At 48.3% G+C, this 14,372-nt stretch overlaps 1 protein-coding gene and 3 non-coding genes across 4 annotated transcripts in view; all 4 read left to right on the forward strand.

Annotated features, from left to right (window-relative positions):
- Nucleotides 1-14,372, forward strand: part of NOP58 (NOP58 ribonucleoprotein) — a 53,257-nt gene that overhangs the window by 19,561 nt on the left and 19,324 nt on the right. Inside the window, exons 6-10 of the mRNA XM_090044763.1 lie at nucleotides 419-483; nucleotides 4,691-4,825; nucleotides 11,177-11,322; nucleotides 13,379-13,505; nucleotides 14,187-14,350. Of these exons, the coding sequence (XP_089900889.1) occupies nucleotides 419-483; nucleotides 4,691-4,825; nucleotides 11,177-11,322; nucleotides 13,379-13,505; nucleotides 14,187-14,350 (637 nt within the window). The remainder of the gene's footprint in view (nucleotides 1-418; nucleotides 484-4,690; nucleotides 4,826-11,176; nucleotides 11,323-13,378; nucleotides 13,506-14,186; nucleotides 14,351-14,372) is intronic.
- Nucleotides 719-806, forward strand: LOC149867110 (small nucleolar RNA SNORD70). The gene has a single exon (XR_016442174.1). It is a non-coding gene; the product is annotated as a small nucleolar RNA SNORD70 (small nucleolar RNA).
- LOC149867111 (small nucleolar RNA SNORD11B) lies at nucleotides 11,436-11,520 on the forward strand. Its single transcript, XR_016442179.1, has one exon. It is a non-coding gene; the product is annotated as a small nucleolar RNA SNORD11B (small nucleolar RNA).
- On the forward strand, nucleotides 13,677-13,763 carry LOC149867112 (small nucleolar RNA SNORD11). The gene has a single exon (XR_016442183.1). It is a non-coding gene; the product is annotated as a small nucleolar RNA SNORD11 (small nucleolar RNA).

Consider the following 14,372-nt stretch of genomic DNA (forward strand, 5'->3'; position numbering starts at 1 on the left):
AGGAAGCCAAAGCCCGCCTCGAAGCACCATTCCTGTAGCCTCCAGTTGGTCTCCGCAATGCACATCTCGTGACGTCTGCCGCGTCCGCTCACTGGCAGGATGGAAGAGAAGACCGCCTGTGCGCCCATCTCCCTCAGCACGCCTCCCAGAGCATGGCAGAGCATGGCTTGGTTCTGCCATTCACAGTGGCTGTTGTGTGTATGCAGCAGCTGTTGTGGGAGCAGATAGCAGCAGTTCTTCTCCAAGCTTCTTGCACTGCACAGCAGAGGTCAATCCAAGGTATAAAATTAAGCAAGTGTGAATGAGTCTAGCTGTAAACTGATTCATTCAAAATGAAACAGGTGGAAAATACATGGTCTTCTTAGTGGAATGCCAGGGCAGTAAAGGATACAATTAATAAATGTTGTTTTGTTCTCAGCCTCTCCCGATACAAGTTGAAGTTCAGTCCAGACAAAGTGGATACAATGATTGTCCAGGCAATCTGTGAGTACATTTGGGTTTTAAATGTTTCTGGATTCTGTGGAGGACAGCTACATATGTTAACGTCTTAAAATTTCTACTAACATTATAGTACATCTGGGCAATTTGCCTCAACTAAGCTAAGGTTTTTGCTTGCAAAGGTGCAAGTTGGGTAGCATTGGGAGCCATGGTCCTTTATCCACAAAACAAGTATCCATTGTCAAGCAGTGTTGAATGAAACTGTTTGGCACTTTCAAACCCATACTGTTGTCAATGATGGAATCTTGTTCAACTGAAAGTAATGATGTTATTCAGCCTTTCGTCACTACCACTGAGACAACACATGGGAATGCTGGTGTTGAATTAAAAGAAAATGCTGTAGCCTTGGGGGTTAAGTGGACTATATATAGTAGGTGTTTTACCTTGTTGTAATGTAAATAAGAATATAGCTCATCTGCTAACTGAAGAGACACTACATGAAGAAGAGAGCCTCTTGCTTCCGTTCTTGTTTACCGTTTTAAATCAGTTCACATGACTCAGTCATCACAGCTAAAAACTTGTTTTCCCCCTATGGACTTAAACCTGGCATCTTGACAGCTCAGAATTTTATTGGCTCTCACTTTCATAATTACATTTTTGAAACTTTTGTGATCTTTTCTTGCTGACCTTGGACACAAATTGAGACTTGAATTTAATCTGGAACACAGCTCACATCGAAGCGAAGCAAATGCCTGGAAATAGTTTACTGTTCATTTATAGAAGGGGTAGGCAAAATGGTAAATCTGGCTGGTGGCCAGATTCCGTTTCCCAGCAGCCCTTGCCTACATGGCTGGGGCTAGTTTCCATGAAAGCCTCACCAGCAGCTGCGCTGTGATAGTGTGGGGCCAAGGTTTCCATGGAGACTGGCCCCAGCCGTGCTGGCCAGGGTGTGGAGCTCCTCTGCAGCTGGACTGTGATCTTGCAGCGGTGACAGCGTGGTCCAAACCTGGGACAGAGCTGTGATTTTTCAGCCTGTGCACTTCTGCCTGGGGCATACAGGCTGCAGATCACAACTCTGCCCCAGCTCTGGACCACACTGTCACCACTCCAAGATCCCAGCCCGGCTGCAGAATAGCTTTGCACTCTTCCGGTAGGGTCAGCATTGGAGGAGGAGTTTAGGGGGGCTATAGTTGCCCCAAAATTCCCCGTAGCCACCTCTCCCAGTGGCGCCACTACTGCCCACCCTGCTTCTGCTCACAGCACAGCTGGCCCTGCTGCTGCCTGCTAGTACTGCTGGGGTTGGTCTCCGTGGAAACCCTGGCCCTGCACTATAGCAGAGTGGCTACTGCTGGGGTCTTCATGGAAGCCTGCCCCAGTGATGTGGGCAGGGGCTGCTGGGAAATAGAGTCTGCTACTGGCTAGATCTGGCTGGCAGGCCAAACTTTTCCCTCCCCTGATTTATAGTGACTTGAACATTGTATGTTACCCCTCCACTGTTTTGTATCTATCTCTACAGATACAGTACAGTATATTACATAAGAGGGGCCCAAGTCCTCCTCTGAGCCTCAAGGTGCCACTATAATTTATATATCAAGTAGTGGAAGAGGATAGCTGTTGGCAGTTGTATCCTTTTTTTTTTTCCAAAGCAGATCATTACGGTTTACACCTGAGGCCGTTTTAGTCTATCCTCCTGAATGCCTGACTTAATGTTTCCAGATAAGGAAAGGAGGAGCAAAATTTTCAGTGTGGCTGCTGCTGCCGCCACCATTGGGGAGATGCATCGTAGGCTACATAGAAAAAACGTATCATTTGCATGACATGTCCCTGCGATAGGCAAGGATTTTTGTGAGTGATATTGGACCAACTGCACAGTTGGGATAATTAGACAAGCTTTCAAATGCAAGGCATTCTTCATTGGGTCACCTACCTGCCTTCTATTCAAAAGTTTGTCTTTCCACAAAAATCCTTGCCTCTTACATAATTCTTTTGATTATCACAACTACAACATTACTCTACCACCACCAAGTCCTTGTGATTAAAAAGTAATAAAAATTATCTTCGTGATCATTTGTCCTCAGAAGTATAAAACCAAAGCACAGCAGGACAGGCTGAGAATAGAATGCAGTTCATAATTCTGAATTCCCATTTGCACATTTAAATAGAACTCTTTCTAGGTGAGGTGTGCCAAGCCCATTAACACTAGTTAAACTTTTCAAAATGTCTTTCAGAGTAGCTTTGTGTGTAACAGTGTAGTGCACATTGCCCAATAAAATTAATCTTAGAAAAAAATACCTGGTTCCAGCAGTATAATTTATCTGAAGATGAAAGGCAAATGAAGTAATTCTTGGGAATTTTTCCTTGTTCCTACCATTGCAGCTTCGTTTTCACAAACTGACATCTTACCTTGGCTGGCATGGCAGCCCTACCTTTAAATGTGCTTGGTTGTTTTCAGTTGCTTAAAATTTTGCCAAACATGCTACTTAGGATGAAACATTGGTCCTTCCTGAGATGAGGCCAGTGAAAAATATTGTGGTTTTTTTCCCTTCCCTCACTTGAGAAGGTTCTGGTAGTCTTTTTTTTGTTTCTGTTTGAGTAGTTTACTGCTTTTTGGGTTGGACTTGGCATGCAGAATTTGGCAGGAAGATGATTCTTTATGTCACTGATAACTTCTGCTATACCAAAGAAAATCACCAAATGTTGCCAGTTTTAAGACTTTGGAAAATGCATTTTCCATGTACTTGGTAGAGCTGTTGCAGGCAATAAACACTTGATTCAGTAGAGCTCTCTTTCGTCTCTAGCGCACAGAATAGATCCTATGTTTCAAATCCTTGTTGACATCAAAGGAACGATCTAATTGAAACTCTGGTTAAGCGTGCCCCACTTCCCTTTGCTGTTGGCAGCATGCAAATTTGGTTGCTCTGCTCTCTCAATTGGCTAAGATATTTGTACTGGATGGCCAGCAGGTTGGAATATTTGTCACATGATTCCTGTACTTTCAGTGTGCTATTTGAAAATCTAGTAAATTAAATACAAAAATTACATTAAATCAACGTTATTCAAGTTGGAGAAACAAGCGGTAAGGAGTTAGGACAGGACAGATTTACAGCTGTCAGTGCAGTCTTAACAGCCACCACTGTTTCATTCCATGGGATCCATGTGTTTTGTGATGCACAGTGCCCAGCTTTGACCTAGAGCTGTGTAGTAAGGAGGCCAAAGAACCCATACTGTCTCATTGGTTGCAGAAGATGGAAGGTATGCAGTGAATGAAGCAGAAAAAAAAATGGTGTCATGGTTAAAGCAGTGAAATGCTTCCTTCGAAAACTGGATTTTACTGCAACCAGCTTAAGCTTTGTGTTGCTAGTCAAGATCCTTAACCAAACTCTTTATCTATCAGGGTTGGGTCTTTCTTATTTTCTGTCCTCTGGTTCGAGACCTTAACTTCTCATTGGCAGAACACTGGTGTGCTCTTGACTGCAACTAAAGCTTTATTTGGACTGTGTAAAATACTGTATAGTGCTGTATATGCTTAGAAAGATCAGGCGCTATATACTTCCAAAATTGGATCCCAAAATTGGCAGATCTTGGTTTTTGGCCATAAATTAATTGACCATAAATTAAATTTACCTATCTGTAAAATGGGTAGTAGTCTGCTCTCATGTCATAGATTTGCTTGGAAATTAAGGCACTACTTGTGAAGCACTCAGCTGTTCTGTGGCACGCTGCCATTTAAAGATAGAAAATACGCTGTTTTCAGAGCAGGGTTTGAATTGAATACTGCTAAGATATGGGGAAACACCAAAGAATGAGAAGAAAACAAAATACTGACTATTGGTTTGTTGAAGGGAGTACCACCCATCTTCTGTGCAGAATAAGGCAAGGGTCCTGTGGAAATAGTGTGAGATCATGTCACGAAGGAGAGTTTTATCATGCATATGCCTGTCCAGCTTCAAATCCATCATTTCCAAACATTTGAGTGCAACCTGAGTAATGTTCTTTTAGCATAGCTCTTTGCATGCAGTTTGACTGGTTAAAATACGTTTCTACTGGAAGATTCTGAACTGATTTAAAAATTGTTAAGTAGTGTTGACCAATCTTAAAATTGCAGTTTTTCATATCAGAGAAGTGCTGTGAAACTCCTTTATTTCCTTTGCAGCTTCAGAGCTATTGACTTGAATTGCCATGTTCCTTTAACTGTTTTTTTTTGTTTTGTTTTGTTTTTTTTAAACCATGTCTGTTCTTTTGTCTTCTGCAGCCCTTCTTGATGATCTGGATAAAGAGCTGAATAACTATATTATGCGGTGTAGGGAATGGTATGGCTGGCACTTCCCTGAACTGGGCAAGATCATTACAGATAACTTAACATACTGTAAATGTGTGCAGAAAGTCGGTGAGTAATGATGACCTTGTGTGGTTGAACGCTGAGCATTAGTACAGACCACAACGTAATAGTGCCATGTGGATCAGCTAACCTGTTATTCACTGCTTATGTACACCAGTCCTACTGTTCTTGATCACATCTGCTCCAGTGACAACTTAAGCAATGGTTTTTATATGGTTTTCCTTCCCTTCCTCCTCCCCCCCTCCCATTTTGATGCAATTTAGTGGTACAGAAACAAGAAAGGACTAATAGATTCATAGATGTTAGGGTTGGAAGGGACCTCAATAGATCATTGTGTCTGACCCCCTGCATAGACAGGAAAGAATGCTGGGTTCAGACTACCCTAGCCAGATGCCCATCCAACCTCCTCTTGAAGACACCCAGGGTAGGGAAGAGCACCACCTCCCATGGGAGCCCGTTCCATACCTTGGCCACCTTAGCTGTGAAGTTCCTCCTAATGTCCAGTCTAAATCTGCTCTCTGCTAGCTTATGGCCATTATTTCTTGTGACCCCTCAGGGGTGCCTTGGTGAGTACAGCCTCACCAATTCCCTTCTGCGCCCCAATGATGAATTTATAGGCAGCCACAAGGTCGCCTTTCAACCGTCTTTTGCAGAGAATACCGCATGACTTGCCAGCTTTCCACAGACTACCAGCAAGTCCCCTTTAGATCACCATAAGTTGACAGACCACACTTTGGGAATGAACTGGCTAAAACTGATGTCAAGATAAAAGCTGAGCTGGCTCTTTGTGAGTGTTCACTGAGACCACAGCTAGTTATATTTATTCCTTGGAGCAGAAGTAATGGTTGCTTTACTCTTGTGGGCACTTGCTTTGCAACTTGTAATAATTTTTTATTGATTTTTTTACGGCAGTATGGCAGGTTTGTAGTACAGAGAAAAACTTGTGGCTTCAGGAGACTTTTATGTAGTGTATTTGAGTAAAATAAAGTAGAATGGGTTAGTGGTAAACTGACTTCACTCTCCCTGGAATTTTCCTTTTGTCTGGTGGGTCTAGAGCAGGGGTGGGCAATTATTTCAGCTGAAGGGCTGCTTACTAAGTTTTGGTGAGTTGACAGGGGCCGCAAAGGTAGCCTCACCACTTGACATGCCCTGCTCCTGGTTCCTATCTTGGGACCAGAAGTCCCACCCCCTGACCCCTGCCACCAGAAGTCCCTCGCCTTACCCAGAAGTACCCCTTTTGGGAAGTGGGGAAGGGTTCCCATCTTGGAACTGGAAAAAACAACAAATCATATGCAAAAAATCAAATTTCTACTATAACGTTTTAATTTAATTTCAGAAAATATTTTTGTCCCAATTAACATGTATTTGCATAGTGTAGATAGAGGAATTTTGATTGCCTACTAGCTCAAAAATATACAAGAGTAAGATTTTATTGTGTGTGGTGGGGTATGTATGTGTGTGGCTGCATATATGGGAGGGTGGAGGGGGGCATGAGCAAATGTGGTGTGTGGACAGGTGTGGTTGTGAAGGGTGTGCACACATACACATCCCCCCCTGCATGGTGCGCAGCCCCTGCTGCCAGCGGCAGGAGGAATCACCAGGCCGTCGGTGCGCTCATGGGCCACGCAGGTGGCAGCACACAGCTCTGGCCTCTTGCAGGAACTGCACGTGGTGGCAGGGAGTGGGGCCAGGCTACCCCGCCTCCATTGCACAAGGCTCCCTGTATCTCACATGCAGCTCCCAGGACCTGGCCAGAGGTGCCACACGGGGGGAGCCCCGTGTAGTGGAGCTAGTGGCCTGGCCTAGCTCGGTTGCATGGGGCTCCGCACAACTTCCAGCAGAGTCCCAGAACCTGTACATGGAAGCAGGGAGCAGCAAAGGCCACCAGCTTCATCGCATGGGGCTTCCCCCCCCCGGTGCCCGCTGCCAGTGATTCCCTACTTGCTGCCCAGAGTGCTGCAGCAGGGCTGTGATGAGGAAACAGGGAAGCTGAAGTAGTCCATCCCCTGCCCCCACTCGCAGTAGTGGCCCCATCAGAAAGCTGTGTGCTGGCCGGGGCTCTCCCCTGCACAAGGGTGGGAGCGCAGTGCTCTTCCCCAGCGGGAGTGGGTGGGGCTTGGGCCCCATGTGAGTGCAGCAGGGGCAGCTGCCAGCCAGGCAGGATACAATTAATTGGTGGGCACCTGCCCACAGGCTGGGTGAAATCTCCTGGGGGGCCAGATGTCGTCCATGAGTGATGTTTTGCTTGCCCCTTGTTTTGAGCTTGAGCCCATATCTTAAAATGCTGAAGTATGTCATTTTGGGTGATCTTTAATCCTGGTGCCAATTTGTTCACTTGATTATACTTCCTAATCATTTAATTAAAAAAAAAAAAAAAAAAAAAAAGGGTTCAGTTAGGCTCCGGAGCGGTGAGAGACGCACGGGTGAAGCCTGCTGCGCCCCCGCTCCCCCGAAGCCCCCCAGACACCCCCTCAGCAGCTGCAGAGCCCCCTGCCGACCCCCAGCACAGCCAGAGGTAAGCGGGCTCGTGGTGGGAAGGGGTTAACTCCTTGCTCCCTGGGGGGAGGCCGCTGCCTGGTGCCGGCCGGGTCAAGCCCCTGCCCAGGCCCCTACTTGGCCCAGCCCCCCAGGGAGTGACAAGAGAAAGAGTGGGGTACTCACCAGTCCCCCTCCTGTAGGGCAGGGCCCCCCAAATCCCAGGCAGGGCCCCCCTGGCCTGAGAAACCAGTGTTCCCCGACGGCAGGCCCACTGCGCATGCATGCAGTTTAAAAGGGCCCACCAAACGGGGGGGGGGGGGGGGGAAGGCTCAGTTAGGCTCTGGAGCGGTGAGACACGGGTGAAGCCCGCTGCGCCCCCGCTCCCCCGAAGCCCCCCAGACACCCCCTCAGCAGCTGCAGAGCCCCCTGCCGACCCCCAGCACAGCCAGAGGTAAGCGGGCTCATGGTGGGAAGGGGTTAACTCCTCGCTCCCTGGGGGGAGGCCGCTGCCTGGTGCCGGCCGGGTCAAGCCCCCGCCCAGGCCCCTACTTGGCCCAGCCCCCTAGGGACCCCCGCGACCAGAGCCGCGCGAACAGGCTGCATAAACAGGCGCTTGAGTTAGCGCGTAGTTCGCGCAGGAGAGGGCGTGGGAGGGCACGAGACCCTGCCTGCGAACCCCCCAGAGTAGTCAGCCCCAGCCGTAGCCAGCCTACCAGAGGCATGACACGGATGGGCACGCGCTGCACCTTGAGAGTCCCCTCGGGCTCTGCGGCCCCCCCATCGGGCACCTCAGAGACGGCCACCCAGATGGAGCCCATGGTTCTGGGCTCCACGCAGATGGAGCCCCTGGCTCTTGGCTGCGGGGGCTACCTGTCCCTTTTTCAGGCACTGGGGCCCGGGAGCATGGCCACCTCCCCTTGCGGCGTCTGCTCCCTACTGGGGTCTCTGGCGCGCCGGCTGGAGGAGCTCCAGAGACTGCGTGCCATCAGGGACTGCGAGCAGGAGATAGACTCCTACTGCCAGGCCCTTCTCCCCCAGGAGCCGCAGGGTAGAGCACCGTCTCCCTCCAGGACTAAGGAGGACTCTGGGACCTCCCGCTCTGCCCAGTCAGGGGCATGGACCAAGGTGGTCAAGGGCCCCAAGGCCTGCCGCACCAAGGCCCCTCCCTCGCCAGAGCTTAGCAACAGGTTCGCACCTCTTGCAGCCCCAGCAGAGCCTGCTCAGTTGCTGGCTCCCGCAGGCAACCCAGGCTCAACCACAGCTACTGGCCCCACTCTCCCCAAGTCAAAGCGAAAGGTGTTTGTTGTGGGAGACTCCATCCTGCGGGGCACTGAGGGGGCAATCTGCCGCCCCAACCCCTTAGCCCGGGAAGTCTGCTGCTTCCTGGGGGCCCGCATCCAAGACATTGCAGAGAGGATCCCGCAGCTCCTCCGGCCCACAGACCGCTACCCCATGCTCCTTATTCACGTGGGCACCAATGACACAGCTCGGAGCACCCCCAGCCAGGTCATGAGGTGCTACAGGGAGTTGGGAGCGGGGCTTAGGGGTCTGGGAGCTCAGGTGGTGTTTTCGTCGATCCTCCCAGTCTCGGGCTATGGGCTGAGGAGGGAGAGGAGGATCCATGCGGTGAACCAAAGACTGCGGAGCTGGTGTCATTGGGAAGGCTTTGGCTTCCATGACCACAGCCCGCTCTTTGGTGAGAGAGGCAGCGAGCTGCTGGGAAGAGATGGCCTCCACCTCTCCCCCCTGGGGAGGAGGCTCTTCTCAGCCAGGCTGGCTGACCTGCTCCACCAGGCTTTAAACTAAGCCCGCTGGGGGATGGGGAGACTACTGCCACTGCTGGCCCACTGAGCGACCCTTGCAAAGCCAGCAGACCAAGGCACTTAAGAGAGCCCACCCCTGCCCCAGCCCTGTACACTAATGCTAGGAGCCTGAGTAACAAGCAGGAGGAGCTTGTCCTCCTGCTCAGTGCAAAGAACTATGACGTCATTGGGATAACAGAGACCTGGTGGGACTCCACCCATGACTGGACCACGGGTATAGAGGGCTATACCCTGTACAGGAGGGATCGTGTTGACAAAAGGGGCGGGGGTGTAGCTCTCTATGTGAAGGAAAGCTACATGTCCCTGCAAGCTGATGTTGGCGACCGGCATGGACAGCTAGAGACCCTCTGGGTAAAATTTCTTGGGGAAAACGGCACAGGGGACACAACGGTGGGAGTCTACTACAGACCTCCCACTCAAAGTCCTGAGCTTGACCAGGAGTTCGCCCGGGAACTGACTGAAGCCGCTTGCTCCAGGACCTTGGTTGTCATGGGTGACTTCAATTACCCGGACATCTCATGGGAAGATCACTCAGCAAAATCCGAGCGGTCGCAAAGCTTTCTCTCATGCGTGGATGACCTCTACCTGACTCAAGAAGTCTATGGGCCAACAAGAGGCAAAGCACTGCTCGACCTGGTACTGGCTATGGGGGACGACCTAATCGGCGACCTAGTGATCGATGGGAAGCTGGGTGACAGCGACCACGAGCTGATCACCTTCACCATCCGCCGTAAAGCTGGCAAGTCAGTCAGCAACACAGAAGTCCTTGACTTCAGAAAAGCCGACTTTGACAAGCTCAAGAGGCTTGTCGGTCAGGCCCTCAGGGACCGTGACCCCAGGGAGAGGGGAGTTCAAGAAGAGTGGTTGCTTCTCAAGGAAGCGATCCTCAATGCACAAGCTAAATCTATTCTAACACGGAGGAAAGGCAGCAAGAAGGCACAGCAGCCCCCCTGGCTCTCTAGGGACCTAGCGGACCTCCTGCGGCTAAAAAGGAAAGCCTACAAAGGATGGAGGACGGGATTCACCTCCAAGGAGGATTATTCTGCCCTGGTCCGGTCCTGCAGGGAGCAAACCAGGAAAGCCAAGGCTGCAACTGAACTCCAAGTAGCTTCAAGCATCAAGGACAACAAAAAGTCCTTTTTCAGATATGTGGGGAGCCGGAGGAAAAGCAAGGGCAATGTTGGACCCCTGCTAAACCAGATGGGGCAACTGACAACTGACGCCCAGGAAAAAGCCAACCTATTAAATAGGTACTTTGCGTCAGTCTTTCATCAGTCCCATGGGACGCCCATGCCTGCTACGGGACAGGGAGATCCGGGTGATGGGGATCCCCTACCCTCCATAAATGCTGACCTCATGAAGGAACATCTTGAGAAGCTGGATACCTTCAGAGGTCAGGAAAACAGATCTTACGAAGACAGGCTGAGAGCCATGGGACTCTTTAGCCTGGAAAAGCGTAGGCTCAGGGGTGATCTGATGGCCACCTATAAGTTTATCAGAGGTGACCACCAGGATCTGGGGGAACGTTTGTTCACCAGAGCGCCCCAAGGGATGACAAGGTCGAACGGTCATAAACTCATGCAAGACCATTTCAAGCTGGACATAAGGAAGAATTTCTTTACTGTCCGAGCCCCCAAGGTCTGGAACAGTCTGCCAGCGGAGGTGGTTCAAGCACTTACATTGAACACCTTCAAGAGTAAATTGGATGCTTATCTTGCTGGGATCCTATGACCCCAGCTGACTTCCTGCCCTTTGGGCGGGGGGCTGGACTCGATGATCTCCCAAGGTCCCTTCCAGCCCTGATGTCTATGAAATCTATGAAAATAATTCTGTGGCAGAAAGATAATTTAGCCTTTCACTATCTGCTAGCTTTTTAAGGTAGTTACAAAGTTAATGGGTATATTAAATCGTTACAGATAGGCATTTCAATTTGAACTAGTTTCATTGCTCTACCTGCTGATTTAAACACAATGAATTTAGAAAAAATATGGTAGGCTTGGTTCCATATTGGTGCTCTTGAATCTTGGCTTTTTACACTCCCTCTCTTTTGTTATTTACTTGTTCGTCTTCTTTGCCTGGTATCAATCTCACCCTGCAGGAGACAGAAAAAACTTTTCTTCCTCTGACCTCTCTGACATCTTGCCTGAGGAGATTGAGGTGGATGTGAAGGCCGCTGCAGAGATCTCCATGGGGACAGAAGTATCAGAAGAAGACATAAGCAATATACTGCATCTCTGTGAGCAGGTACATAGGCATGGACAGTATTTAGCATCGTATTTGTAGTTTGAATCTAAAGTGTGTGATACTGGGGGCCCCTCTTCTGTAGATTTTTGTATAACAATTTCAGTACACTTTTTTGATGGCAGTGATGATACCTATACTGTTGCTATCCTGATGTACAGATATGAGGGTGCACAGTCACTACCTCATCTGATGCCATCTTAGATTGCTGATGTTTCTAAATGAATTGGAGTCCGTTGGGTATGATTTTTGGTCAGAAGTATTGGGATCGAAAACATTTATTCTTAAAGTGCTTTAAGATCCATAGAAAAAACTACCACATTTTTAGTTATACATAGCTTTTCAACTGACAGTATCATGTATTGCAAAAGTGTAATGGTAGTTCCATTTTTGTAGGATGAAAATAGAGGCCAACGGCCCAGTCTTGCTCAAATTCAGGTCAGATGTAAAATTCAGTTGAGTATTGCTAAGTCCCCCTTCATAGTCTAGGGTGCTGTTGCATGACGGAATTATTCTGGAGTAATTTATCCTCTACTTTAGCATAACTAGGGTGAAAGGTGAAACAGCATTTCCCCTGGAGAAATTGTTGTGTTTTATGTTCTGTTCCACATTCCTCCAGAATTATTTGAGTATACGCTGGAATAAGTTTAATATGTGTTTTTACTACTTTATCAAAGTCAATTCAAGGAATCAAAAGGTTGAGAAGACTAATAGTAAGTTCTTTGCTCGTAGTCGTGTTTGTGGTTCTCTGGACAATACTACCTGCTGTTTTAATTTTTTTAATCAAATCATTCTTCAGGGTGAGATTTGATATTAGGGAGAATAGATGAGCAAGTAAGTGAGAAAGAAGAGAGGGAATGTGAAAAGACAAGATTCAGGAACATTCATATAGAAACATGCTTTCTCTTTTCTTCTTTCTAAATTCCTCGTGGTCATGTTCCTTACGCTCTTTTTGGGGGTGTGAGTAGGTGTGTGTGAGTGGACCATATTTGGAGTGAAGAGCATTTATCTAGCATCAAGAGACATTTCCCTTTAAAACTGAATAATTTGGGTTTTGTACTACAGAAAATTCTCTTCATTAAGCTTTCATTACTGTCCTTGGCCCTCTGTCAGTCCTTTAGCAGGAGTTTTAATGAGAAAATGAGTCGTAAAGAACCTTGTGTGTAGGATTTCAGCCTGTCATTCATGTCTATCTTTTTGCAAAGTTGCTTCTATAAATCTTTCCACTAACTCTTCTTCCTGAATTGCTGGGCATTTCATACCCTGTTGTGTGGCCCAACCTGTTATTTAGTTATCTAGAGCCTCTTTTATCAGAATCCTCCATTCTTTTGCTTTTGACAGAGTTCGTAATGCAGGGGTGTCAAACATACATAGCTTGCGGAGCCCTACCATCTGGCCCCTGATGCTCCCCCTGGTTCTTATCAGACCCATCCAGGGCACAGCATATGCTCATGGCACAGGACTAGTCCACAGGCCAAATGTGGTCCATGGGCTCCCTCCCTCTCCCCCAGCATACTTGATCCAGTGACTGTTCCAGCTGGTCTGGGAGCCATGCTGCGTGCAGTATGGATTGTGGAGTGGTCAGACTGTACTGCACATGGTGCCTGCTTTGGGATGCATTCTGCATGTGGTGCCTGCCCCAGCCAGTCTAGAACCTGTGCTGAGCACAGCACTTGCAAGCACATGTGAGTCCCAGACTGACTGGAGCAGGCGCTACATGCAGCACAGTCCTGCAGCTGCCAGAGCAGGCACCAGTTGCAGAGCAATCTGGCTGGGGTTGCTACTGCATGTAATGTTGCTGCTGCTCTGGCCAAACTGCTGCATGCAGCACCCTTTCCAGCTGCTCCAGGGTTTGCAGTGCAGGTTCCAGACTGGCTGGGAAAGCCCCTAGATTAGCTATTTCTGGGGAAGAGGACAGGGAGGGGTCTATGGGCCCAGTCCGGCCCTACACAATTCAACCAGCCCACGGGATCAGGTAGGTTTGACACTGCTGTCCTAATGCTCTTGGAGTTCCTTGTTATTATTTCCTGTTGCTGATTTTCCCGTGTGTCTGTGCCAGGTGATTGAAATCTCAGAGTACCGTACACAGCTGTATGACTATCTGAAGAACAGAATGATGGCCATCGCACCTAACCTCACTGTCATGGTTGGGGAATTGGTTGGAGCAAGGCTTATTGCACATGCAGGTAGGTTGGTACATGTTGATTTAGGTAAATTTGTAAGTTAGGTATGAATTAGCTTCAAGAAAGGAGTCCAGCAACCGCTCTTGCTAAGGATCTGGTCAGTGGAAAGCACTGTAGGACTTGGCTGTTAAGTCTCTTAAGAAAAGGCAGAAGATGTTGGCATGAGCACAGAAGGTGTCAGTGATGATATCTGTTTCAGTTGGCCTGAATCTTTTTTGAAAACATGAGGGGCAACTTCAGTCACTACCTCTTCTGAGACGCTTTCTGAGCCTGTTGCCAACATTTCAGTCATGTCAGAGTTAAAATATTATATTAGAAGGTTGGGTATAAGTTTGTGTGGTCAGACAGATTGACTTGAGTTATCCTTCTCCCATGTTTCTAAAGTGCTAGTGTGAGCATTCTTACTGCAGAGTGTTGTCAGTACAAAACATTAATCCTGTGGACTGGTTTGTGTTGAGACAATCTTTCCTCCCCCATCAAGCTAAGAAATACAGAATTTGTTTAAGGAACAGAGGATCAGTGGAATTTTCTCCTCTCAGGAGACTTGTAAATCAGCCCAGAAAACCATGGCCATCAAAGCTTGAAATTTGTCTCCTTTTCAGTTATATTTTAGTATCTGTTATGTGTGTCCCCCTCTTTAGACTGGTTGTATTCCAGTATATGCTGTAACTTTTTCTGCCCTAGGTTCCCTTTTGAATCTGGCGAAACACCCAGCTTCCACTGTTCAGATTCTGGGTGCTGAGAAAGCACTCTTCCGAGCCTTGAAGTCTAAACGAGACACACCCAAGTTTGGCCTCATCTATCATGCTTCCCTTGTGGGTCAAACAACACCCAAGAACAAAGGAAAGGTGAGTTGCTGGGATGTTCCAT

Source organism: Crocodylus siamensis, chromosome 4 (assembly GCF_052110815.1).
Source record: "Crocodylus siamensis isolate JL-2025a chromosome 4, ASM5211081v1, whole genome shotgun sequence".
Lineage (NCBI taxonomy): Eukaryota > Metazoa > Chordata > Crocodylia > Crocodylidae > Crocodylus > Crocodylus siamensis.